Genomic DNA, 26191 nt, shown 5'->3' with positions numbered 1-26191 from the left:
TCAGCTCCTTACTAAAGTTCTAAGGTGGTACCGAGGACTTCAGCTGTCTACCTATCGGTCAGCCGTTCTGCGCAAGACAATAGCCCCCTTATTATGTGATCACGGAAACCCTTGCTACGACCTATCAATTGATTTTTCATATTAAACGCGGCAGCCCGCAGCCATATCGACATCTCGTGCAGCTTCGGGGCAGTGCTGGTGGGGATACCTTCATAGCAGACTATTCGACTCTCCCACAAAGAGGATTCTAGTCCTATGCCTTGGCGAATGTGAATGCCTTCTGCATGTGCCCAGATTAAGACTTCAGCTAACATCTGCCCTCTATGTGCATCCCCCGCCATGCCGGTGAGAATGCGGCGCTTCTCAAGCTGTTGAGCATAATCCACAGGGAATTATCGAATTTCTGAATTGATCTAATGTTTTGATCCCACCGGCAGGCTACCTTACATACGCCTACATATGTAGGTATGTGATGAAATTGGAAGCGAGCATTGCGCCTGATGCAAGCCCTCGCACACCGGTGGATTATCAACTATTCTTGTCGAAATTTGCAAATACCAACTAGATCATAGGGTTCCCCCCGTTCCCTCACCCCTCTGTCCTGAATTCCTACCAAACTGGCTGTGACAATGGGCTCACTCACCCCCCGACACGGCGGCGGACGTCACAAGGTCGTCTGCCTAGACAATTTCCCTTGCCCGGTCCCCAAGTTCGCATTCCCGCACGAGTACGTCGAGTACCAGAACACAATGGGGGAGGACCTGATCATCGAGCGCGCCCGCGATGCCACCATCATTATCACGTCGCGCGTTCCCGTATCAGCATACACCGTCGCCGCTTGCCCGCGTCTCGAACTTGTTGCCTTCATGACCACCGGTACCGACATTGCCGACAAGAAGGCTTGCCGAGCTCGCGGGATCGCAGTGTGCAATGCGCCCGGCGCCAACGCCGAGTCGGTCGCTGAGCACGCTTTCGCCTTGTACTTGGCTGCTAAGCGTCAGGTCGTTGGCCTGCATCGTGTCACACTTGAAGCTGAGGCATGGCCTATGGAGAACTATGTGTTTCACCTGTACCCGCAGCTACCGCGGGGCTTGAGGCATGAAGTTTTGGGTATTATCGGGTACGGAGCTATAGGTGAGTGTTACACTTCCGGGTGGCGGAGGTTTGTAAGTCTGAGCGATTACTGACCGAGACCAACTAAGGGAGAAATGCGGAAGCGATAGGGAAGGCGCTTGGGATGTCGGTTTTGATCGCTGAGCGGAAATCGGTGGCGCCCGATCAGGTGAGAGTCGGACGGGTGCCATTTGAGGAAGTAATCAAGACGTGCACGGTGCTGATTCTCGGGTGTCCGCTCGATGATGAGTCAAGAAACATGATTTCAGAGCCCGAGCTCCGGAACATGAGACCGGACAGCATTGTAGTTAACGTGGCGCGAGGGGGCATCATGAACGAAGCGGCACTGCTGAAGGCGCTAAAGGAAAAATGGATTTACGCTGCTGCTACAGATGTCTTCGTAAATGAACCGGCGACTAAAGAGGGGTGCCAACTTCTAAGGGAATGTCCTCCCAATTTGACGCTCTCTCCGCATGTTGCGTGGTATGGGGGTACGTGTCTGGAGAATTTACAATTGAGGATTAAGGAGACGATTGAAAGTTATGTAGCGGGGAAAGTCATTAACTCGGTTCTTTGAAATTAATATACAGATTAGATTTGTTAAGTCATACTAAATGCCTATTCCAATTGCTTTTTAATTGATTAGTCTCATTTTTTTCACTTTTGCGCTCTGCGTTCCACATTGAGGCTCGGGGAGTTTTCTGTTCCCAACGATGATGGGAATTTTGAGGGATTACGAGCCAAAATTGGTGTTCCTCAAGTTTCTGTTCCTCAGATCCTTCGCGTCTATCTTCGTAGCCTACCTAGACACCCACCCAGTATACAACTTGTATCATTCTGCTAGGTACCTATCGGCTCCAGCATTGCCGCTTTTCAGACCCTGCCTGCATTCTGCATCGTTTTCAGCTACCCGTGATGTTTATTTACTTGAGAAGATTAGGTTTTCTGCATGCAGACGTCGTCTGGCGACAGTAGTCGGAATACTCCTCCTCGCTACCTTCGCGTAGGCACTGGGCGACGTGATGAGTGGTTCTCGGCATTGAATAGCACTGTGGCTGCTGTGGAATCAGAAACACATTCAATAGTTACTACTAATAAGGAAAGGTACCGTAATATTATGATAGCTGAAGGGGAAGAATGTGACCAATAATAACTCGAGAAGTAATACGTCTGCAGTGTGATGTCTGTTCAAGAGAGCGCATTCCATTTACTCTCTGCCGCCCTTGCCCCCGCCCCCTTTTCACCGGACAAGACTATGGACTTGGTTTTACTCTTCAATCGGATTAGGAGTGTGGGTGAGGTATTGGGTATGGTATGAAGAGCTGAAATGCATCGATGAGATGCAGTCGTGTCCAACTTGATAGCTACTAGGTAGGTATCTATCTACCTCGGCGGTCGTGACATAGGTGCACATAACAACATAAAAGCAGCTTCTTGGACAATTATCCTCCTTTGAAGTTCTCTTCCTTCTTCGTATCTCATCACGCAGCATCAGCTCAAATCATAAACTCTTCTTTTAATCGCTATATCAATCTTCAAAGAACATCAGCTATATCCAATGGCTCCTACCGCTCAAGAGATTCGAGGTCTCCTCGAGGCCCACATTGCCCAAGACCTCGCTGAGAAGACTGGGTCTGCGTCAAAGCAACTTGGACATATACACAACCACTTCCACGACGATGCGGAGTACCACATCAACGGACATGAATTCCACCACGCCACTGAGCTAAAGGGCGCTGAAACCATCAAAGGGGAGGTATCCGACGGAAGCCTTTCTGAATTCCCCGACGTTATCGACTACTCCAAGCCCCACGATTGCAAGGTCCTTCAAGTAATCGGTGGTGGCAAGGAAAGCGAATGGGCTGCGGCTGTGGTAAAGGCTACCGCAACAACCACCACCGGTGAGTCACTTCATTGACACTACCTACCAAAGAGTTGGAGTACTAAACTGTAGATAGGCAAGCCATTCAATCACGAGTCGGTGATGACCCTCCAGTTCGACAGCAACGGCAAGATCCTCCACATGAAGAACTATGCCGACACCCTTCACCTCCACAACATCATCCAAGATGCTTCTTAATTGCTCTCTAGAACAACCGGCTAGGGAGGAGACCTGCTGGAGAGATCAATCGTTTGACCGGGTAAGAGATTCAATTGGTGCAAGTAACTTGTGTGGAAGATCCTCTCCTGGCCCCCCTCCTTGCAGCACACTCTCGCGATTTCAGGGATTTTGCAGGTTTCGCCGATTCATATGGCTCTCATGGTGAAGAGCCTTCATGAGGCACCAACGGAACAACTCGGCTACCACTCCATTCATTAGGTTATCTCAAATAGGCAATCAATGTCGTCATGATAATTATGTCTTCCACGTGGCAATCGCTTTACCATAGATTGAGTTGTTTCATTGATTTTCAAGGTGACTGTCCCTAGGTACATGAGTCTAAGCCACCCCCTGGAAATTAGGCATTCTAGCACAGCCACAGTGAAGTGGGGTACATCTCAGGAAAGGGGGGACCAGTCTCCCTTTCTTTTTTCATAATTTTGCATAGTACTAAATTAAACGTATTCTTAGGAAAGTAAAGATGTAGACAGCTGCATATAAAACTTTACGACCCATGTACAAAACATCACATAAGCTAAGACGCCTCCTGCGTAAAAGAGCTCACCTTTACAGAACCGCCAAGCGCCTTGGTAGCGAACTACGAACAAAGTATTAGCATCATTCAGATATTCCACGAGCGAAATATAAGGTGTGAAACTCGATTGAACCTACATTGAATATGCCCCATCTGTATCCTAGGAAATAGTGCCAATCGGTAGTCAACGTGATTGCCGTGCCCAAGTCTTTGAAGGTGGTCCCGTCGGTGCTGTAACTGAAAGATCCTGTACGACCAGCACCGGGGTTGATATTGACAGTGCCGCGGAGGTAAATCTTGCCTTTGGTGGCATCGACTGTTGCGGCTGTTCTTCCTGTGTTCGTTGTCCTCCATGACGAATCCATGGCAATGCTGTTCACCATACCCACCTTGAGCACCCCACCGTCGTTCAAAATCCCAATCCATGCTGATTGATCTCGGAAGAGGGAGAGGCCGGCCCGATCTCCGTCAGCCATATCTGCCGTGTCGATAATAATTGTCGCGGTCGAGATTGGGCCGTGGATTCGATGAGTGAGCGTGTTGCGCGCGGCGTATAGGTCATTCGTGACTGTGGCAGTCTGCAGTGTTAAGCCGTCGCTAACACTGAACTTGGATGTATCTGGATTATGATTCCACTCCCACTGGTGACTTAATGCCGTTCCCGAGAAGGAATCCGTGCCGAGTGTTGAGGGCAACGGATGGGCCGGCACAGGCAATGGATATGTGACGCCCCAGCCACCACCTGATGTTGTGAGAGTTGGGAAGCCGTCTGAACCCCAGGTGATAGGAGCCAAAACGGGGATTCGGCCTCCTGGATATGCATCTTCGAAGGCCATGTAGTACCAATCTCCATTTGGGGTGTCGACAATACCCCCTTGGTGAGGATTTCCACCTCCAGCGGCTGGCGGAGAAAGACTGTTGGCGAGAATTTTGATGCTATAACTACCAAAAGGGCTGGATGCCTTGAGAACGTACTCTGAACTGGCCGGCCTGGTTGTGAGGATGTAGTATTGCCCATTATACTTATACATCCGGCTGCCCTCAAGTGTACCGATGTTACCTGGCGACGAATAAACTTGTTGGGTCTTGACAATGCTAAGACCGTCTGGTGAAAGTTGGGCTACCGATAGTCGTGTATTTCCATAAGCAACGTACATGGTGTCGTCATCGTCGATCAAAAGACCCGCGTCGTAAAAGCACGTGTTGAGAGTTGATGCTAAACTCCACGGACCGGCGGCGTCTGGGGCTGTATAGACATATGTCTTTCCAGATTCGATACATCCAAGCCAATACCATTTCTTGTTGCTGGGCCTGTAGCGCATAGTCGAAGCCCAGATTCCTTTCACGTATGCTCGCTCATTTCCCGTGAGGTTGTACTTCGAAGCCCACTCTAACGTCGGAACCGAGTGCCCGATGTACTCCCAATTAACAAGATCGTAGGATCGGAGAACTGGAGCACCTGGGGAGTAATGCATCGTTGAAGCGGAGTAATACCAAGCATCGTCAACCCGGAAGATATCCAGGTCCGCCAAGTCTTCCCAGAGCACTGGGTTGGTAAAAGTGTCCGCGGCCAGCGCGACCGATGATTTCACGGTGGGTTCGCCATCGTCTTTCCCTATTAGCTATAATATCATAGTTTTCATCCTTTAATACTTACGACGGTCGCGCGGCATTGCCCCCGAAAGCACGAAGGGGGCAATGCTAAATGCCAAAGTGAGAGTTAGGCTCCTGAACAACATCCTGTAAGATTTATGGGAACCCGTCTATCACTCTCGGCGTTTGGCGGAGTACAACCCAGCGATTCATCATGTTTTTTGTTCGATCGAGTATGCGAGGCCTAGTCGGCTATATACTGGGGTTCAACTCTATCATCAATACAGGTTTTACTGTTCGACTATGCTCTGGATATAGAATTATTGTTGAATGCTCCAATCGCAATATAACAATCCCTATTATGATACGAGCGGATAGACCCCAAATTGAGCTGGATTCCCTTGGAGGGCAAGCTGGAGATAAGCGCGCCAATGAGGAGTCTGGGAATACGGTGAACCAGGTAAACTCAAGGTCTTATATAGGCAGATCTCGTGCCAAGCACGGAGTCCGGAATAGGGAAGCATGTGCTAACAACGCCGATTGGCTCGGAAGTCTTAAGTAGGTAGCGATTTCGTTCAGACGTCCGCGACGGTCGGCGAGGACCCGGAAGTTGGGTAATCGCGGTGGGAGGAAGCGATCCAATCGGTCGGATCGCTAAAGAGCTATTGTACTATAGGTATTTATGACCCTACTATTAAGGGTTTGTTGGTCTGTTTGTCAGGATTAATACATAAAGTTTTGAGGGAGTGAATATTTAACATTGATTTGACGCGCGAATAGTAAACTAGAGTTCTAATCATAGAATACCGCTCCAAAGAGAATACCTGTAGCTCCGTATTCGTATTTCACATAGTATCAGGAGGGAATAAGATACCTAGGTACCTAGTAGGTATGATCTTAGAAATAATAAGTTTGAACGGGAGTAGAAGTATTCAGACTTCTGTTTTTGCGTTAGAGGTAAAAGATAAAAATAATACTGAGCAGAATCCATATTCGAGATCGCACTAAATCCGCTGGAACCTACTAGGTACCATAGCGGGAAATAGTGGGACCGAACAATAATTATCAACATAAAAACAATGACTAGAAATTTTCAATAATTATTCGCTAAGTTTAATAATCATTTGTTAGGTTTAATAATTATTTAAAACCAATGAGAATCATTTGATCGGTTAAAAGTTCAAATAATAACTGGGAAACCTGACAATCATTCGAAGAAATTATAACCGTTTCTCGCTTTTAAGTTAGGTGACTTAGGTGACTTAGGTAACCTACCTACCTCTAGTAGGCACCCCGGCCTAGGCGCTAGTAAGGTCAACGATCCACCCACCACTTTTCAACTTTTTAATCTTTTAAACCTCTAAGTTTTTTTCTAAGATTTCCAACATCACTTTCCCTTCCATCCATCCACCCACACATATATTATCACACCCATCTATTAACACTTAACCGTTATCTCTAGTACGTTACATTTTTACTAATACTTAAGTCACTATTACACTAAGTCTGGCAGACGGAGACGCGTAAACCTGTAGACGCGTAGAACAGTAGAACAGTAGAACAGTAGAGGCTTTCACTAGGTACTTGGTATGCACCTAGATCTAGAAAGGATCTACATGTCACGCCATCCTTGTGGCAGCTGAATAATTTCTTTATGTTCCTCTCAAATGAATTTGCATATCTTCAATAGGGAGACCACCCAGAGCCTCGAGCCTCATACAGACAACTCATTATTCGAGCTTGATATTCTGGGTAAAGCCATTATTACAACTTCTTTGCAATCGGAACATTCGAATGCAGCGATACAAATTCTCGAATGTTAAGCTTGCTTTAATTAGGTAACTTACAATTGGTCAAAAGTCGAGGTTTTCTGCACGACATGCGCCTCATGGTCATAAAGAAAATGAATTCGTCGCTCATGTGGGTTACTAGCTGCAGCCAAAAAGCCGAATCCGATCGTCTATAGTACAATGATGCGTTTCACGAGGAGTCTGTGAATATATGGATAGGTAACATCAGTACGTAATTTGTTTCTTTTCTTTTTCACTTAGCACCTGGGCTGCTGGGCTGCTGGGTTGGTCCAAATCATGCTCAGTATTTCATGTGTGTCACAGATGCCGCGTGTATTGTCTTATGCATCATATTCCAAGTATCCTTGATTCCCCCAGCCGCTTTTTCCGCTATCACTAGGTGCAATTCAAGCTGCCAGTCCACAGCGTGCATTTGTTGCATTCAAGTTCCTATTTGAGGGAGTGGACTCTGAGAAAGTATAAAAGCCGGTCTATCCTCCTACTTAGTACTGTGATTCTATAGGTAGGTATCTATCAAAACATCCTTCATCAATACAAGGCAGACGAAAAAGTACCTATATACGCCACAATGGGTCGGGTACGTCATAAATTCGCATTTCAAGGAAACTTAACTGACATTGGCCAGGCGATCAAGTACTATCATGTAGGGGATATGGAACCCTGGGAGGCTATTGACTGGGAGACCATCAAATCCTTCCTTTGGGCTGGATATGATACTCGCTGGACTGGAGGCAAAACGCGAGCCGAGGAGTGCATCGACGAGGGAGTCTATGGAGATATCCTTGCAATATTCGAGTCCTTTCCACACCTCATCTGGAGCTTGATGCAAGATGGAAAAATTGCCGTGACTGACAACATGCCATACCCTCGCCCACCAGACCTAAAGCAAGTCCATAACAGTCTCTTCATGTCCCTACAAGCGTATGGTGGACATATCGGAGAGAATTTCCCACAGAGAATGGAAGCATGGCAACAGGTTGAGAACTGTCTTGAAGGAAATGGTTTCAACAAGACCAAGAATCAGAACATGATCTGCAATGCCGTTTATGACGCTCTAACCAAATTTGTCAGCAAAACCTGGAACAGTTCTAATGCCTTGGTCATTGCAAAAGCACACGGCGATATGCGTTATAATTCTGAGAATGGGGGCTTCAGTAAGCGAGACAGCGCAACCATTCCAGCCCTAGAATTTTCACCGCAGATGTGGCTGGTGGATTTCGACTCAGCAGACACCGAAGCACAAAGGACTGAGAAAACGCAACGAGGAATTAGGGCTATTTTCAAGTTGGCCACGGCAGAAACCCCCTCTCAACCGCTATCTCAGTGGTCTGAACTCGAAATTCCATATTACTTACCCAACGGGGGGACCGTGAAGCTGCAAAAGGCAGTGGAACTTGGAGGCATGGTATCCTTCCAGTCTTTCTCTTGGGACTGGCTTCCGTCAAAGACAGGAGACAACACAAGCCTTAACCTACTCAATAGCGCCGGTGATTATCTACTTCGCATATCTCTTAGGCAGGGTGAGAATGCGATTGTTCTTAACAGCGGATATGCTGATGGTCCCTGGGGCCCAGAGGAACGTATTGAGTCGAGAGACACCTTTGTGGCGTCGAACTTTGGTGTCTCTATTCTTCACCACAAAGAGGAGTATGAACTACTTTTTAGCTATCACCCCACCGTGTACTACAAGAAGAGGATTCCCGGGGTTATCTCCAGTGTCTCGTACACTTCCAACGATGGCTACTCTCCATTAGCGGGAGCACTAATCGTTTCAGTGTTTGATACGATGGAACAGTTGACCCAGACTAACTACCTTGCCAACTGCGAAATTCCAGGAGGGGAGTACGGAAGGTCAAACACATCTGCCATCACAACGCAGCCTACGTTTAAACGTGGTGCGAATTTTACCCCAGTACCCGACAAGAAGAGAAAGAATAACCTCGGTAAGTATCCCAACACATCTTGTCTGTTATGTACTATGTACCTACCCAGGTAGGTACCTAGTTAGGTACATATTGAAAACTATACTAACACATCCGTAAGGCTTCGAATACGCCGAGCATTCCTATCTGGGAGACGCCATCATCTTGACTCTTTCTAATGGAAATACTGTGATAGGTAAAGATCATCCTTTCACCCTGGAAAATGGGTTGACTGTTACTTACGGTCAAATTAATGGTCTGGCTGGCGACTTCTACGGCACCTATGACCCGATTAGCGACGGCGCTAATGACACGGAGAAAGCTGACCGCTTTATGAAAGCGTATAACACTCTTGCTGCTAGATCTTCACGTCAACCGGCAGAGGCTATCGAGATTCTTAGTATCCTCAAGAGAGAAATCGATGCTGTTAATAACGCCCTGGCCCATAATCAAGATCCGTCGGTGGCTTACAATAACCTTCCTGATGAGACCATGGCATTCCAGGAACGGACACTCTTTCGCTCCAATATACCAAGCTACCTCGGCCTTGCTCGCATAAATTGGGATCACTTTGGCGTGGATGCCCGTACCGCGTATAACGTAGGCCACTCTGTAGCCCTCGATATCGCTGTCTCTGGAGATCTGGAAAAGGCTTATACCCTAAACGCCTTCGCCGATCATTTCTTGGAAGATTCATTCTCTGCGGGTCATCTTCGCACTCCCCGACGCTATTTGCATTCGAGTAGTTGGTTTTGGCCGGCCCCCGATTACTGTGCTAAAGTAAGAATGAAAGAGACTCCTTATCTAAAGAACGAGAGCTAATATTACCATAGCTAATGCACGACGAGGACAATGCTATTGGTCTCTCGGTTAAGAACCCAAAAGGCGAAACTTGGACGGCTTACGGCGACAAGCGGTGCTTGGTTTGGGAGAATGAGGAGAACAAGAAACGCTGTCTAAGGTCCTTACAGGTGTCAGCCAGAGAAATCTATAGCGCCTGGAGTAGCAAGACCAAGCCCAGCAAACCCAACTACGGAGCATGGGTGCACGCACCAACACTTGAGTCCGCCCGAGGCGAGCAGACCCTGGCTCCGCTTATTAAAGATGAGAAGCGGCGTACCGAGATAAAGAACCGTCGCAGCTGGGACTTCACCGCAAACTGGACATTTCTCGGTACGGTTCTCAAGTGCTATTATGACGGGTGGTGGAACTACCCCATCACCATTGACGGGCCCACTGGGGCTCTAAAAGGCAGCGACGTCACTGCTTGTAACAAGGGCTAATATAAGGGCTTGGAATAGTGTTCTGAAATCAATGTAATGATTCTATAGGGTCCTAAGGTCCGTAGTCCTCTCTTCTTCTTTTCGACGGGGATTCTACGTTTCTATTTAACAACAATCTATCCAGTGAGCGCTGTAGTTACATTAGGTCCAAAGCGCCCGACAATCTCGTGCTGATACTTTATGCATGACTCCTCCATGCATCAGTATGTCCTTCTAATCAGCTGTGTCTCCAATGATATACAATCATCCAACAGTATCTATCCTGATACCAACAATAGTTGACACCAATCCCCGTGTGACACTGCTACTAGTATAGACGCATACACGTACATGGATTGTGGAAGGAGACAAAATCGTTGACTTTTAGCGCCAAGATGTTTAGTCCTTTGGCTGTCATCAACTTCAATAAGGGCAATGAGGTACGTATGATGTATTGCATATAGGATAGTTATCTGGTGCCTGATCTCTCGCATTATGAAAGGTAGGTATGATTTATTAAAGAAAAGGGAGTTTCTAGAGTGGTTAATAAGGTCGAATCCGCCAACCCGCCAATTCAATTGATGTATTGAAATGTATACAGTGTAATACAGTACAAAAACGTACAATTTAACATATGTTTCACACTGTTCCCTGAACCTTACAGACGGTCGTAGCGCTACAGGGCGCTGAAAGCCCCTGTAACTTATAGGGGTTATAGCACGTAAACTCCTTATAACTTACCTATACGCGTGATAGTTCAAAACGAGGGGTATCACGTGATACACACTAGGCCTCATCGGGTAAATGTCAATGGCACATATTATAATGAATTCAATTGAACCTCAACGTATTAAAACGGGTTTGCAATTGATAAAATGTAGGTTTATAAATAGAAAGGGCTTTTGAAGCGCTTTAGAATAAACCTACTGTATTCGTGAGCGACTAAATATTGAAGCGTAATGGATATGTGTATCTAAATTACCTATGAGCTCCTATGTAAAAAGGTTATGCGCTATAACGCCTATAAATTACAGGGCTTTGAGCGCCCTGTAGCGCTAAAATCCCCTGTAACATTCAGGACACGGTGTGGAATATCTGTTAAACTGTACGTTTTTCAACTATATTACACTGTATACATTTCAATACATTAATTGAATTAGCGGGTTGGCGGATTTGTTCTTATGGTCCACCGTCATCTTCCGAGACTCAATAAGCGCGGATCTATCTCGTTTATCTTCTGTTAGGGGCATTCCCACATGTAAAATCCCGGAATAGTATAATGTGACAGGGCAATTACCTAGGTAGGTAATACTGTTTGAGGTCACCTGATTGCCCCCGGGAGGAGCTCCCTGATTATGTCAGCTAAGGGTGGATATATTAAACCAGCTCGCTTCTAAGAGCGAACCGACTATCTTGAGGAATGGTGTTACTCGTCTGGGTCGGACGGCTGTATCCCACGATATCTCACCAAGTCCAAGTTCCGCCTTGCTGCAAACACGAAACTTGCTGCTGTGTATTGGCCTGGGGATGGCCCAGATATCCGACTGTATGCCCCTGCCGCTCACACTGGAACCAATCTGGCCGCGGTATGCTGGTTGAATAAGGGAATTCACATCCGGGCATATTATCAGGCCCCAGATATGACTCTGAGAGAACACTGCTCGGAAGGAGGATGGACTACAGGTAAGCATGAAAATAAGCTTGTGAGCATGTTTACGTTCTGACCTTTATATATAGGTTAATTCCGTACTGAAAAAATGCCACGCCACACTTCGATTGCGGCAGTCGGATGGTTTGATTCGATTCCGCGTCTACGTATGTACTGTCAAGATGCCGGAAAGAATATCCTGGGGTATAAATGGGAGAGCGGGTGGAACTCTGAGGGCACAATCGTTGGTCCCCTGGGACTTGGGAGACTTTCTTCTGCCCTTGAGTGGAATGCAAATAACGAGCTAAGATTATATTACCAGGGAGATGATGATAGAATTTACGAACATTGTAAGTCGGGTGACAGGGCTTGGTTCAAAGGATCCTTTATTGGTTCATAGGTACCTACTAGGTAGGTGGGTAAGATTTGACACAACGTCGCGCTTAGACTGCGCGGTGATACATGGGGTTCTCGCTCATCCACGTGGATTAATACGGAGTTTTGACTGTTTGATGATATTGGAAAGGAAATTGGCTTGTAGTAAGAGCTAACTGGGCACATCGTGGATTTCCATCGTTAGGATCAGAAGAAAGAAAATATACACAAACGTAGGTACCTACCTGGTACAAGTTCTACAGCGTAGCTCTTACGTTTGAATCTCGTCGTATTCTTCAGCCAGTGCAATGACCAAAATAAGATATAAAGAACTGATTTGTATAATCTTAGAATGTCATGAGACATTTTTACATTATTCGTCAAACAGGGGGTTATATCACACGATCTAGCCATATCTAATCTTGGAATTGGAGGCAAGGGATTTTTTAGAGTGAATTAGCCACTGACTTTACGCGATGGAATCATTGTCCTAATGAAATTGTTAGCTAAGCCACTAGGTCGTCTTCTCTGAAGTCACCATGTGGTTATTGCTGACCTTCGGTTCTTCTTCCTGCAGCCTCATGTGTGACCTGGGGGTAATGATCCTTCGACATTGTTGGTGAGATTTCGTCTATCACATACCTGCTTTGCCCCTTTGCAGCGGAAAACAGCCAAAGGATCAACGTCATCAATTCCCCTTTTAGCCCCAGCCTAGGATCTTTCAATTATGTCAGCATTTCCTTGACGTCGCTATCGACGGATGCGATGAGAATAGTTCTTAGGATTGATCATTCTTACCTAACTACCTACCTCAGACCTACCTAGTAGTCAAGGTGAAAGTATGACTAGATGCACACAATGTTACAGATAATGACTTTTATATCCGGTGAGACTTCGGATATGGAAGGCTTCTTGTGATTTGCCTGTAAGCATACCTAACTTCCCTCATATAAATACCTAACAATTCGTTATTCCATGGGTAGCCTGGGGATTATGAGGATTACAAATAGTTCCAAGAAATAAACTACAACGATCTTCGAACTTCATCAAAAACAAGCGTTATCTCTTGGCCGATTCTTCTGTGAAGCTCCAGTAATGTCTGATACCAAAGACGTCCACTCCCCCCTTCTCACTCCGGGGTCGAGGACATCCGTTCCTCAGTTAGGATCACCCTCGGTACCTAAACCATCTAAAGCCCCCAACTCACCTCAGAAATCTAACCCGACAAACCCCACGCCGACGGATCCGGCACCCATCAAGACAGTCACAAATCTATCCTGGGGAGCACCAGCAGGTCTCGCCATCCGTGGTCCCAACGACGAAAATCTGTTAATATTCAGAAAGGCTTTAGGCATAAATTACCACCGCGAAGCTACTGACAGCGGTACCCTTGAAGAAGGACGAAAATCCGCCATCGGAATATACAAATCCGTCATTGAATCCCAACAAACCAAAGGCATCCAACATGCCTTACTGACTGCCTTTCTCTACCTTTGTTACTTTGCCCAGATCGTCATCGGTGCAGCACTGACAGCCGTTGGTCCTAACTCTGGACGATATGAAACACTCATCACGATTCTCGGTGCCATCAACACAATACTAGCAGGTGTCCTGGCTCTCATCAAGGGTTCGGGACAACCTCAGAGGATGGAGAAGGATCGTGTTGGATTTAGAAGATTACAAGATTGGATTGAAGAGACTGAGGCTCTGCTAGCGGTGGGGGTCATTGGTCGCAATAGGAAGGAAGTTGGACTACTTGTCGAAAGCGCGTTCAAGCGTTACAATGCGGCGAAGATGAGCGTAGAGAATAACAGCCCGGACTTTTACGTCAACCAGCCCGAATCAAACGACGACTCGATGGATGCGGCCGGAAAACCACTGAAGCCGACCGGGCCTTAGGCGAAGCATCGGCGCTTCTGGATAGAGATACAGTCGCTTGCTTGGGAGCAGGGACTGATTGAAGTTTTCTACCTAATTCGGAGTTAGGCGTTATTAGAGAAAGTGATTAGGTAGTGATTTATGTGGCTTAAATGGAAATAAAACCGTAGTAATGGGTAATTTGGCTTTCAATTACCCCCTATTTCGGCCTTATAGACCAGGTAGTTGATACTAGGTGCAACCACCTACCTATAATTGCGTTGCCAGGGCATTTCAATAGGTACTAGGTACCTAGTATCTATAATAACCACCGACATCTTGATAAGCTTTTGTTTTTATCGTTACGCCTGACCATGCATCTTTCAAATCCTTACGGCATGCATAGGTAGGTAGCCGATAACTGGATTGCCTTAAATTCCGTTGATGTCGTCAGCTTCTCCACTAAATCAGGGGGAGGTTGATATTGATGAAATCAAAGTGAGAGAATTGCCTTATCAAGTCTTGGCTGATCTCAGAATAAGGATTAATGGAGGCAATTACATCACTAATATTCCGGGGTTATAGTAAGCTTGCCTTCCAAGATACCAATCAAGAGTCGTTCCGCCCAATATTGCTAACGGACTGACCCGGACTGCCGGTGCATGCCGCTAGGTTGGCTGCTATTCTCAGCACTATCATAATTCGTTCTCGCTACGGCAATCTCGCATCATGTGAATATCTCAATGTTGATCCATAACCCTGAAAGTTATCTTCGAAAGGCATAGGATTAATACCTACTAGGTAGGTACCTGCCTAGGTACCTAGATAGCTTTTTTTTCTTCATGGGATACTTTGGATTACTACAGCGTAATGAAAACCACGCATATATCATATAATTTTGGGGAGATGTAGAATCTTGCCTGGATCTTAGCTACCTCCTGATGTACTGCTAATATAAACTTCACAAACCCTGCTGCTGAAATCGTTTCTATCTCGAGGAATGGATGATTCTTTTAACTACAGAGGTTTGGGTTAAAGGTGTCGCACATCAGCTACGCTTCTTGCTTAATGCGCGATAATTAGCGAAGGTCTTGGCTAAGACTTAGACCTAATAGTGATCTATCCACTAAACTTTAGTGAATGATCGCTATAGCTTAGGGAGCTCAGTCACTAGAGAAAAACGTAGCACAGTGCGAATATATCCCAACTCATACTAGGTACTAGGTAGGGTCCAGCTCCTAGGCAAATATGCGAAAAAACACTCAATTACCTGTAGATGTATGATTGTCAATTTTGTACGTATTTAGGTAGTCATCGTGTTAGTTGTGCTAATTAAGATTTTATCTCAACATTCGAAGAATCACTAAGGCTGCAAGCTAGTCTCGGCGATCCATTAGATCATAGTGATCGTCGGCGGGGAGTAAGGCCTTACAAAAAGGATGTATAGCGCGCTAGGAGATATGCAAACACAGTGTGTGTGGGAGTGTACACTGTACATCGGTCAGATTCTAGGTACGCATACCTAGGTACCTATAGTATCCCTAGATTCCTCGATAGGTACGAGGTACCTACACCACTATCTGAACAAGGTAGGTATAAAATATGCCCGGGTATCAAGATCATCGACATGGAACTCACCAAGCTTTCTAGATAAAGGAATTCAAGTCAGTAGAAGCTAGAAGCCATTGTCTGATTTTGAAACCCCTCACATTTCTAAACTCTTTCTCTGCAATGCCAACTTATAAAATTTGTACAATTTCTCACGTAGGCATCACTTACCTACCAGGTACTTACTAGGTAGTGTCAATTAGGCCCTAAACGTAGAGAATGATCTCGCAGATTAACTCGACATTTTCCATTCAAAACTTTATTCTCTCCATTTCAAAGGTCCTTCTCGCCTTAGTCATTTGGTATACCATCTTAGCAGTAGCAGCGTGGCATCGTCTAAGGAAATTCACAGGACCTCCTCTGGCAAGCTTCTCATATCTCTGGGGGTTTTTGGCCATGACGACAGGGCGCATACACTATATAGTCGCAGGGGAACAACATAAGTATGGAAAGGTCATGCGGATAGGCCCTAATGAGCTTATTGTCTACGACCCCGAAGCTTTATGGAACATGAATAGCGTTCGTTCGAATTACGACCGTGGCGGTTGGCATGCCAGTATCCAATTCGATCCATATATACATAGCGTTCTGTCTGAGCCGGGTACAGAAAAGCATGATAAGCATAAAGCCCAAATCAAGAGTGGCTACGCTAGGAAGGGAAACGTGAACCTGGAGCGATATCGAACATGCCGCATAGAGATCTTTGATGACTCATCGTGGCGGTGCGCCGACCTATTACTTTTTCAGGTCTTATTAGGTACCTGTGCCGTAAGCACCCGCTTTCCGTTTTTCAGTGGGGCCGAACGACCGTTTTCTTTGAGACGGAGCCGTTAAGGACCTGGATTCTCGCATTACTTCGGATGGGCTTTCTTTGCTTACTCCCTTCCTCCCCTTTTTATTGTACTCTTTTTATAACTAGCTGCGGCTTATGCCTTGCCGTTGATGGTTGCGCCAAGGAACCCCTTCATGGACCGATCCTAACCCTGGAGCTATTAAGGGGCCTTCATGGAAGACTTGGAAAGGTCATCAATGGTGAAGATAGCGATCCCACAGAGAACTCGACGGACATACAGGAATAGAAGCCATAACTATCTCGGAAGATGTCACGATGCAGACCTAAGAGCATAGGAAATAACTTCATTGTTGCGCAAGGAGCTTCAAACCTCCTTGTGCCAAGAGACGCGATATACATATGAGAATCCTCCTTTGTCTACCTATCTAGGGATGTGTATGCCAAGGAAACCTCTCGTAGGCTAACCTCAAGCCCTAAGGCATCCAGCGTCCTACATCGTGGCTATAGCTGGGGTACCCAGGTAACTCTCACGGTATCCCGTTAAAGGCTTGACAGCATGACAGAAGAGCTGCTGAGGCCTAAGGTCATGCTGCGTCTGCACAAGGGATACAACATTCCAGCTGCAGCAGTTCTGGGTCGAAAATTGGAACAACAATATGCCGGACCATTCAGAGTCATCGAGTGAATCGGACGCTTGGCTTACAAGTTGAAATTTCCGGACCACTTCAAAATTCACGATGTCATCTCTGTGGACCATTTGGATACAGCACCACCCAAGGCTCCAAAAGATGAAAGCGGCTCATGTTCGACATAGGTGCATGGGCTATGATTCGTCTCCGTTGCCCTACTTCCTTGAGACCCGAGCGAACCACCAGCATGCAGCAATGAACGATGATTACGTGAAGCCGCGGATGCAACATCGCGGATGAGAACTCGCAACACGGGAATAGAAGAAGCCATAATAGTGGTGGCAACTTCTGCAGTCCCCCAGATAGCTAGGTTGCCTCCAGCATCTATTGATGTAGTTAATAACGGGGCTTGGTGGAGACCACACGAGTGCAACATACAGAAAAAGTCGACACTGTATAGATTGTGTAGGTAATAACACTTGACAATCGCCGTTGTACCAGCACTGCGAATCTGGGTTAGGTTGAAAGCATCCTTCTGTGTGTTTGCAAGTGAACTTACAAGATGCCCATGCTCATAGCCGCTACTACCCCTATTTTCTCCTCACGCCTGAGATTCAGCTTCCAGATGAATGTCCACTAGTTTTGATGAATCAGTAGGTAGTTCCCTATAGTTGAAGGTCTTGCGGCTCCTGTACAACCTATGAAAGCCGAGGAGAGTGGGGGTAGTAGATGAAAGTCCTCTTACAGGAAGTAAAGCAAGAACAAAGTCCATAAACCCCGAATATGCTGAGGCAAGCATAGAAAGCACCCTATTCATATCGGGCCAACACGTTCCCGGAACTCTAGGGTTCCATAACTTCTCGACGGGACTGCATTGGAATAAGAAGGAGAAGGCAGCCATTACAAGTAGAAGGTTCGTCGATACGATGATAGCCCATATGACTATCCTAATCCTTCCTTTATCTAGTATGTGTAAGAGCGTCACCGCGAACGATGTTTTGCTCCAGGCAATGGCAAAAGGGACAAGAAATCCAACAATGTCGTCTCTCATTCCAATTCGGGTCAACGCTTCAACGCCATGATCGGCAATGATATCAGTTTCATGTTTTCCAAAGCCATCTCGTACGTCGAGAGTGATCAAAGCGCTAGTTGATAGAAGAATGCACTATCAAAAAATCAGCCAAAAGCCGAAGGTCCATGGCACGTGTAGCTTACCCAGGATACGACCAAGATATAGTCATCCCAGAACGGTAACGCTCGTTTGTAGAACTTACAAAACAGGCGTAGCGAAAGGAATAGGAAAGCGAGAGACGTGCAAGTCCATAGCGCGGCAATGATGTTGGGGCCGTAATCTGGTACGCCTGAGCTCATTGTGTGAAAAATAAAAAAAAATAACTGGATTGAACAGTTTCAAAATTCTTCGAGGCTCAGATGCTGCGGATTAATAAAAAAGAAATAGGGACCCGAAGGATGAACGTCGATACTACGCTGCCCCATACTGAGTTCTACTTCAATCCTACGATCCAACGTGGGGAATCTCTCTTGCAGCACTCATAAACCTACTAGGCATTTGAGTAACTATGTAGCTTGTAGACAGCCCTGTTTCGTACTATATATACCTACCTACTTACTTAGGGCGTATTTGGAGCATGCTTGGGGTGTATTTGGAGGTGTGATAATGCACAGATATCCAGCATCAATCTTTAACTTTATCATGTTCTGGCATGCTTGCACATCACGCTAGAGTGGACTATTAGCGCAAACGATCCGCTGAAGAATACCCACATTGGATGAAACCCGGGCGGTCTATCAATTATTATCGTCAATTGATCGACATGAAACTCTAGAGTCGTTGGGTATGTAGGTAGTATTTTGATAGAGGGCCACCAATAAGCGTGATTGATTTAATCACCCAAAGGGAAGAATCGTACAACGCAGGATCCTCTTGTAGCATCCGCGGTTTGGGTACCGGCAGAACAATGACATGTTATTTACCGGCACTACCTAAGTAATAGTCCCCAAACGAAGTCTTTACCGATTGCTATTGAGCAATGTACTTAATAACATATACCGTATGAATGTCCGCTCCAGGTTGCAGCGGGCCGTCCCGTTTCTAAAGCGGGTTCATGGCACCCTATCAGACTTATGATGGTTGAGGCTCAGACAGACTTTTGTCAAGTGTGACAGCTGGTAATTTTCATCGTCTCCCCTTTCTTCTTTCTCCTTTTTTTTACAGGGAAAAAAATAATTCATGCTGAAGGGAAAAGTTTATATTATAGGAATCGAAACAGCATACCTTTCAGTTCTTCTTGTTCTTAGTTGGCTTGCCAAATGACTCGTCCCAGGCTTCCTGTTTCTTCTCTTCTCTCAAGGCCTTCTACCGGTACGCCTCGGCCTTATCTTCGCCAACGCAAGGACAGTCTTGTCTCTTGATGAACCAATCTCTGTATTTGCCGCACTGGATCTGTAATTCGTAAAGTACCTAAGCATTTACTCTAGCTATCCTTAAAAGCACATTCGTACCTAGTGCTCTACACAGTGGCTCTCTGATCCTTTTGTTTGTATGCAGCCTCTCTTAGACTCGAGAGGGCAATGATGGGTTGTGACCATGACGTTATGCTAAGTATTGATGAGCAGGTATAGTTTACACGACATCTCATGGCTTAGAAAGAAAGTAGGGAACTTCTAGAGTCTAAAAAGAGCGTTATAAGCTTAAATCGGCATAGGTGGGAATGATAAGGGCTGACTGAAGTATGGGTAGTCACGTGCCAGAAGCGTGCTGATCAATAGGTACTACTTAAGATGAAACTGACAAACCAACTTTCTGCATCGTTCGTCAGGTTTCAAAAATAAGACTTGTCCAATTGCTAGGTACCTAGGTACGTATGCATTCATTCTACTGGCTACCGGTAGTTCTTTCAAGATCGTATCATCATATAGGTAGAGTGGTTTACCTTATGCCCATCATAGAGGGAAGTAAATGGCTGCTTATTCAATGACGAGATATCTTGGAAAAGGCATCACAATTCAACACGAAAAGATACCGGAGCTACCTAGGAATACTGTGATGGGTGCCTACTAGGTATTACTGGTATCGAACTATCTACTTCAAAAAGTGAATAGACTCTAATTGCTTCGGGTCACCCACAGAGTAGCTGATATCTTTGATCTCGTCCAAATCACCTTTAGTATTCTTAAGGTCCCCGTCGATCAACCCCCAAGAATCAGCTCCTAAGGGAACCCGAATCGGAATTCGCTTTCTGCGACTGACAACGTGGTACATAGCCGCGGCTATAGCGCTCGGTTCGGCCCACAAAGCACGGCCTTGCTCGCTGCCGATGTGTGCAAGCATCATGTTCGCGGGGAAGTTGGGATCGGAATAGGCCTTGTGCCGTACGGCCGTCTTCTTCAAGGACGAGGTTGCGTAATTGGTCTTCACGCCGCCGGGTTCGATGTTGCATAAATGAACTAAATGACCATGAGCGTCGAGATTTGGAAATAGAGGGGAGCACGAAGTGCAGAGAGCAATGAACACTTACTGTTCCACGTCGAGGGTACCTCCTTTGCTACTGCCTCGGTCCACCCTTCCACGGCAAACTTGCTGGCATGGTAAAAAGCCTGTCCTGGGAAGCCAATGTAACCTCCCACAGAAGTCACGTTCATGATCACGCCGCCTTGCTGGCCATTCTTGGCATTCTCCTCTCTCATGATTTGCAAGCACCTCTTTGATATATTCACCATTCCCCAGAAGTTGGTATCAAATACATCCCGAGCCTCCGCGTCTCCCGTGGCTTCGGCCTCCCCGGCGAGCGTATAACCAGCGTTGTTGACAAGGACATCGATGCGACCGAATCTGTCCAGAGTAGCCTGGATTGCGGCATTGATAGAGCTAATATTAGCCACATCTAGCTCCAGCTTCAGGACGCGGTCGTTGGTGGGAATGGACGACAACGACGCTGCTTTGCGTGCAGTTGCTACTACTCGGTTGGGCGTTGAAGCGACAAGTTTAGCCAGAGCTTGACCGATTCCCGACGAGCAGCCGGTAACTATACGTGTGTGAATATGATTTCAACTACTGTGCGAATGGTGGTAGTAAGATGGAGAGGGCTCAGGACACTAACCGAACCAGACAGCATCTGAGGGTAAATTGTACGGCTTAGTATTGGGCGAGTCCATAATCATTGGATTTGGTGATGTTTAGGTCTTGAATTGAAGGAGAGGAATTGTCCCAATCGTTAGGGGAGGGACCCAAGGCTAAGGTTACATAGATTTTGAAACGTTGCCCTTAGCATCGAGCTGGAATGTGATCGGATCAGGTTCCGTCTTTGAGGTCGGATTTTAACTCTTAAATCCATTATTAACCATTAACTTGCATAAGTAGGTACATACATGTATGAGTAGGTACATATGGATGTCTTCTGAGTTGTCTATACTAAAGTACTTTTAGGTACCTAAGGTTACTTACTTCCTCCACACGACCCAACATTGAAGCAAACAGCCAGAACAAAGAACAGGGAGGGACCCTGTTGGAGGCAGGCAAACCCCTTCCAATATTTGTTCCAATGTTTGTTCCAATAAGCAATGAGGAAATGCTACACAATGAAAATACTCCGACTGAGTGTCGGTCAGCCAAAGCTGAAAGCTTTAGGACCAATCTGCGAGATTACTAGGAATAGCATGGTACCCATTGAAGAAGCCATGGGGATCGTAAGTGTTCTTCAACTTGGTGAGTCGCTCGTGGCGCCACTCCTCGTAGCCGTACAGAGCTGATAACGGCTCGTCGCCGTGCGCATAATTCTGGTATATCTGCAGTCTATCGTAGCCGGAAACGTCCGGCTGCGCGAACTTGTTACGCATTCCCAGCGCCCAGGAGTCCGCAGCGTCAGCCACTTCCGTGGCGTTGTTGGGGTAAGTCATCGAGAACACTATCGCGTTGCGGAACGAATTTCGATGGGGAAAAGCAGAATACTCCCGTGGGAGCGCTTCCACGCCCTTCTGGCCAAAGGTCTCGATGAATATGGTGCTCTCGTTCGCTGTCGGGTACTGCTTCGCGAAGGAGCCGAGTGACGTGACAGCCTCGCGCAGGCTCTCAATCGGCAAATTTCTGGTCAAGACACTGTACTGATTGTGCGGATTGCCGTTTATGAGCGCTCCGGCTACTATATCAGGAAAAGCCACCGACGTCAAGTTGGTCCATGTCGTCATCTGTTCAGTAAAACCAGAGCTGAATGGGGAATACAACTTTCTGAATTCCTGGCCATTTTCAAGGGGCCCGTGATACACGATATTCAACCTTAGCCCCGGCTTCAGATTGAACACGTATAAGTCAGCATCCTTATCCCCTTGACGCAAGTAGCCGGTCGGCGTTGCTTACCTCGAGCGTTGTGGGATCAGGAGAAATCGATGTGGCAATAGCTAATTTAGGATCTAGTTCGGGTTCTAACAGGATATTTGTCACGTTGAAGACAGCTTCCAGCTTGTCTACTGTGAACGTCAAGTCCGAACTATACTGCATGCCTCCATTTGTCGCTGGGTACGTCTCGAACGTGACCTCGATAATGATACCAAAATTCTGGCCGGCGCCACGGACGCCCCAAAACAGGTCTTGGTTGACTGCGTCAGAAGCCTCGACGATGGTACCATTCCACAGTGCCATTCGCACCCTGGTGAGTGCATCGCTCGTCAGGCCATGAAGGCCTTCAAGTCGGCCGAGTCCACCACCGATCGTAGCGCCGACTACGCCGACGCTAGAGCAAAATCCGACGGCTGCACACGTTAGCGTCTTTCGACGTAGAGAAGGATGTGACTTACTTATCTCTCTCCCCGAACCACCCAGCACGTTTATGAAGTCATCGAATGTCGTGCCGGTGCCTACAGTAACACTCATATCCGCGTTCATGTTTACGTAGGCGAAATTTTCCATGTCGATGAGAGTGGCATTTTGGATAGTCCGGAGGGTTACAGAATATCCGTGGCCGCCTGACTTAGCTAGCCAGGTTTTGTTGGAACTTGACAGGTATCGAAGCTGTATGCCGCCCCTTATTAGTCAAGAGCCTGGATGTTAACCATCCAAGTGATTTCTGATAGCTTACTCCTGCTGATAGATCATCTTCACTCTGAGGAATGAACACTTCGTTAATGGTCGGAGCTGCATACGTCGACCAACGCGTAGTGGCATTAGCAAACTGCAGCCACGAAGGTCCGTGAACCTGTCCTGCTTCTGAGGGGGGCCACATGTATTGGTCCGTAGTTGCGGAAGAAGCCCAGCCACTGAAGAACACCAGCATGGGTAAACCTGATAGGAGAATAGACGAAATCATGGTGTCAGTCTCGAAAATGGACTTAGAAATTACCAAAAACTTCAAGGTTAGGACAACATAACTCATATCTCTTAAAAGCTCCTCACTATCTCTCTCTATATACTATATACCCCTACTAAGCTGGCGCCAAATCTCGCTTGTTTACCTAGGTAATTACATGAAGGTAGCCTCCTACGAAGGATAAAACCAATCTCTGGATTATGGTGGCTGCGGCTGGGTAAAGCCCCCTTTTCAGCTCCTGCAGGGGTCATTTTTTATAATATTACATTCTGCAAATTCAGTGGCCACGACAACACAAGGCGTTCCTTTGCTGACCTGCTAGTAATAGGTAGGTAGGTATAGAAGACCTCGGAGTAACGGTGATCTTGAAGTCCTATCAAGGCAGCCTTGAGACCGAGCCGCCCCGAGCCGCTCCGATATCTACAACCTGAAGAAAGGCACAAGATGACTACATTTGTGGCAGAGTGAGTGGCGCTCAATAGTGTACCAAGCAAGTGCATTATCCGCAGGTGATTCGGGCCGTGGCATCCGTGTTGAATAGTCCAAACTATCCCACACCGGCTTCCTCGATCAGAGGGTAAGCACGTGATTCTTAGATGACCGGCTAACCTGGCCCCCTGACTTCCAAATTTGGACGACATGGATGACGCGCGGCTTAGGGATATATTGACATTTACTGGAAGAAGAAGTGCCTTTCTTGGGAAGGGACAATGTTAGAAAATTGGACTCCGTAACTATAGCTACGGGTTGCAAGGCAGATCAATAGTCTTTCTAGGTGTGCAAACATAGTATCCTAAGAGTCTGCTACATGATCCCCCTTTCCCCCCTAATGATCTTGGCTGCTAGAGCCGTCGTCAAGCCGCGATTTCCAATGCGAGCCCCTGTCTTTCCAATGCAGCAGAAATGCCCGGCTGGCCACCCACCATCTCTGTCTTGCAGAGACAAGAGTGTTGCAACGTCTTTTCTGTACAGCTTTTCATCGATGCCTACCAGCTGGCACGCTGAGATGCGAAACGCGAGCGATAGTGGATTCACAGGCACCCCGAGACGCTCTCCAAGTTGCCCCTTGACGACATCTAGCTCGTTCGCCAGACGGCCAGGTCCACACTCGACCCGCAAGCGAGACGCGAAGTACAACAAGGTCTCGGGCGTCGAGTAGTGCCTACTGCCGTTGAGGCAAGCATTGTTTTTCAGGCAGCTGATCACCCATTCCTCGGTCTTCCGAATGCGGGGGTCGGCGCCACGGCCAAAGCGGTAGAAAAGGCAAAGCATGTTGCAGCAGACCTCAGGAGAAGCTCGAGGCCGGTCGCTGGCAAAGTACGTCTGCATGATCCCGTCTGAGTTCAAGTTAGTAGCCATGGCATCCAAGACAAGCTCGACGTCCGCGACCATGGACAGGTACTTTGGCGGGAGAGAGAGGTAAGCTATTGATGTCGTGTCCGCGTCGGGCGGGAAGTATCGAGTTGTGAGAACGGGCTCTTCGTAGAAGTAGTTCCAGAGGCCATAGTTCAGGTCTGACTTAATAGAGCCCCCGTTTTGACCGTTGACACAGCCGTTAGTAGAGTCCCCGGCCGGGGTTCCGTGAAGCTCCTCAGACGGCCACTTGAAGTAGACGAGGTTTTCGTCACCCGTGAGCTCCCAGAGTAGCATCTGAGCGTAGTTATCCTTGAGTGCGAGATCTTCGGCACCCTCGACGACACAATGGTGCTTTTTCGCATTGCTTTTCAGGTAAGCTTCCGCTCGCGGCAGCGGGTCCAGAAGGAGGTTCAGCAGCGCGCAGCCACTCTTGGTCGCCTCGTCATCTGCGAGTAGCCCGTGCATGCCCACAGACCGGGCTGCGCAGATGTTCTCGACCGTATCGTCGATCATGACGATCTGGCTTGGATCCACCCCGGTCTGCTGTACCACATGCTGGAAGAAACATAAATCAGGCTTCCTCTCGCCTACTTCGCCTGAAATGAAGATCGACTTGAAGATGTCCCAAGGCAAGCTCAGCATCCGCGCCTTCTTGTAATGCTCCTACATCATGATCAGCCACTCCTAATGCGATATAGGTGTTGGTGGACTCACTCGGGATATGTTGGACATGATGTAGAGCTCCAGGTCGGGAATTAATTCCTTCAGATCCCGAATCGTCTGCGTCAATGGGGCATTAACAGTCAAAGAGAGTTGTGCCTCGTCTAAAGCATGCTCGATAATAGAAGGCTCGATCTCGAGTGTGGCCCCGAATTCCTACTCATACTTAGCTCATTTCATAAGGCCAAAAGCATCTCAGGGGAACTAGAGACAAGCCTTACCTTACAAGCCTCCTTGACAGTCAACTTACCCCTATCTAGGTCATGCCAAGCTATTGAATTCATGATAGTCAGAAACTGACCCGAGGATAGAGACGTTACGCTGTGGCGGTCCCATTCAAGAAGAACCCCACCTAGATCAAGCACGAGAGCCTTGATGTCGAGAACCATTGTGGAAGGCGACGATAGTAGTTGTTACGTTGAACACTGCTGAAAGATGTCTAGACTCCGGTGGATAGCCTACTCATTTACAGGTTGGGGTTTGAGCAGGATATGTATATGACAATGATACCTACCTAGGTAGTCATCGTTTCAACTTAGAAATGGCCA

General features: G+C 47.1%; 9 protein-coding genes across 9 annotated transcripts; 4 read left to right on the top strand and 5 right to left on the bottom strand.

Moving 5' to 3' along the window:
* Positions 1–485: 485 nt before the first annotated feature.
* Positions 486–1751, top strand: GGS22DRAFT_42284 (uncharacterized protein). The gene is made up of 2 exons (XM_047967050.1): positions 486–1134; positions 1203–1751. Exons 1-2 carry the CDS (start codon positions 630–632, stop codon positions 1688–1690), a joined length of 993 nt encoding a protein of 330 aa, XP_047816745.1. The 5' UTR covers positions 486–629; the 3' UTR covers positions 1691–1751.
* A 622-nt stretch (positions 1752–2373) lies between these two features.
* Positions 2374–3687, top strand: GGS22DRAFT_169060 (uncharacterized protein). Its single transcript, XM_047962254.1, has 2 exons — positions 2374–3014; positions 3072–3687. The coding sequence occupies exons 1-2, from the start codon at positions 2672–2674 to the stop codon at positions 3191–3193; spliced, it is 465 nt and encodes a 154-aa protein (XP_047816744.1). The 5' UTR covers positions 2374–2671; the 3' UTR covers positions 3194–3687.
* On the bottom strand, positions 3572–5748 carry GGS22DRAFT_42275 (glycoside hydrolase family 43 protein). The gene is made up of 3 exons (XM_047967049.1): positions 5407–5748; positions 3887–5358; positions 3572–3812 (listed from the first exon to the last, which is right to left on the bottom strand). The coding sequence occupies exons 1-3, from the start codon at positions 5486–5488 to the stop codon at positions 3750–3752; spliced, it is 1617 nt and encodes a 538-aa protein (XP_047816743.1). The 5' UTR covers positions 5489–5748; the 3' UTR covers positions 3572–3749.
* Positions 5749–7605: 1857 nt separating this feature from the next.
* On the top strand, positions 7606–10445 carry GGS22DRAFT_195632 (uncharacterized protein). Its single transcript, XM_047965700.1, has 4 exons — positions 7606–7730; positions 7779–9096; positions 9197–9855; positions 9909–10445. Exons 1-4 carry the CDS (start codon positions 7722–7724, stop codon positions 10356–10358), a joined length of 2436 nt encoding a protein of 811 aa, XP_047816742.1. The 5' UTR covers positions 7606–7721; the 3' UTR covers positions 10359–10445.
* Positions 10446–13347: 2902 nt separating this feature from the next.
* On the top strand, positions 13348–14303 carry GGS22DRAFT_195628 (uncharacterized protein). The gene has a single exon (XM_047965699.1). It carries the CDS (start codon positions 13456–13458, stop codon positions 14257–14259), a length of 804 nt encoding a protein of 267 aa, XP_047816741.1. The 5' UTR covers positions 13348–13455; the 3' UTR covers positions 14260–14303.
* Positions 14304–17008: 2705 nt separating this feature from the next.
* On the bottom strand, positions 17009–18618 carry GGS22DRAFT_195624 (uncharacterized protein; the record flags this gene model as incomplete). Its single annotated transcript, XM_047965698.1, has 5 exons — positions 17009–17631; positions 17686–17750; positions 17807–17883; positions 17993–18412; positions 18463–18618. 5 exons carry the CDS (start codon positions 18616–18618, stop codon positions 17351–17353), a joined length of 999 nt encoding a protein of 332 aa, XP_047816740.1. The 3' UTR covers positions 17009–17350.
* A 1732-nt stretch (positions 18619–20350) lies between these two features.
* GGS22DRAFT_190882 (short-chain dehydrogenase) lies at positions 20351–21423 on the bottom strand (the record flags this gene model as incomplete). The annotated part of the gene is made up of 3 exons (XM_047965044.1): positions 20351–20715; positions 20787–21293; positions 21369–21423. 3 exons carry the CDS (start codon positions 21421–21423, stop codon positions 20351–20353), a joined length of 927 nt encoding a protein of 308 aa, XP_047816739.1.
* Positions 21424–21891: 468 nt separating this feature from the next.
* On the bottom strand, positions 21892–23567 carry GGS22DRAFT_195620 (uncharacterized protein; the record flags this gene model as incomplete). Its single annotated transcript, XM_047965697.1, has 4 exons — positions 21892–22551; positions 22622–23013; positions 23059–23272; positions 23340–23567. 4 exons carry the CDS (start codon positions 23565–23567, stop codon positions 21892–21894), a joined length of 1494 nt encoding a protein of 497 aa, XP_047816738.1.
* A 750-nt stretch (positions 23568–24317) lies between these two features.
* Positions 24318–26143, bottom strand: GGS22DRAFT_195618 (HAD-like protein). The gene is made up of 3 exons (XM_047965696.1): positions 25865–26143; positions 25638–25799; positions 24318–25586 (listed from the first exon to the last, which is right to left on the bottom strand). The coding sequence occupies exons 1-3, from the start codon at positions 26030–26032 to the stop codon at positions 24372–24374; spliced, it is 1545 nt and encodes a 514-aa protein (XP_047816737.1). The 5' UTR covers positions 26033–26143; the 3' UTR covers positions 24318–24371.
* Between the last annotated feature and the right edge of the window lie 48 nt (positions 26144–26191).

Source organism: Annulohypoxylon maeteangense, assembly GCF_022496945.1.
Source record: "Annulohypoxylon maeteangense strain CBS 123835 unplaced genomic scaffold GGS22scaffold_14, whole genome shotgun sequence".
In the NCBI taxonomy this organism is placed as follows: domain Eukaryota; kingdom Fungi; phylum Ascomycota; class Sordariomycetes; order Xylariales; family Hypoxylaceae; genus Annulohypoxylon; species Annulohypoxylon maeteangense.
The sequence above is the reverse complement of the archived record's forward strand: the minus strand, read 5'-3'. Positions and strand labels throughout refer to the sequence as shown.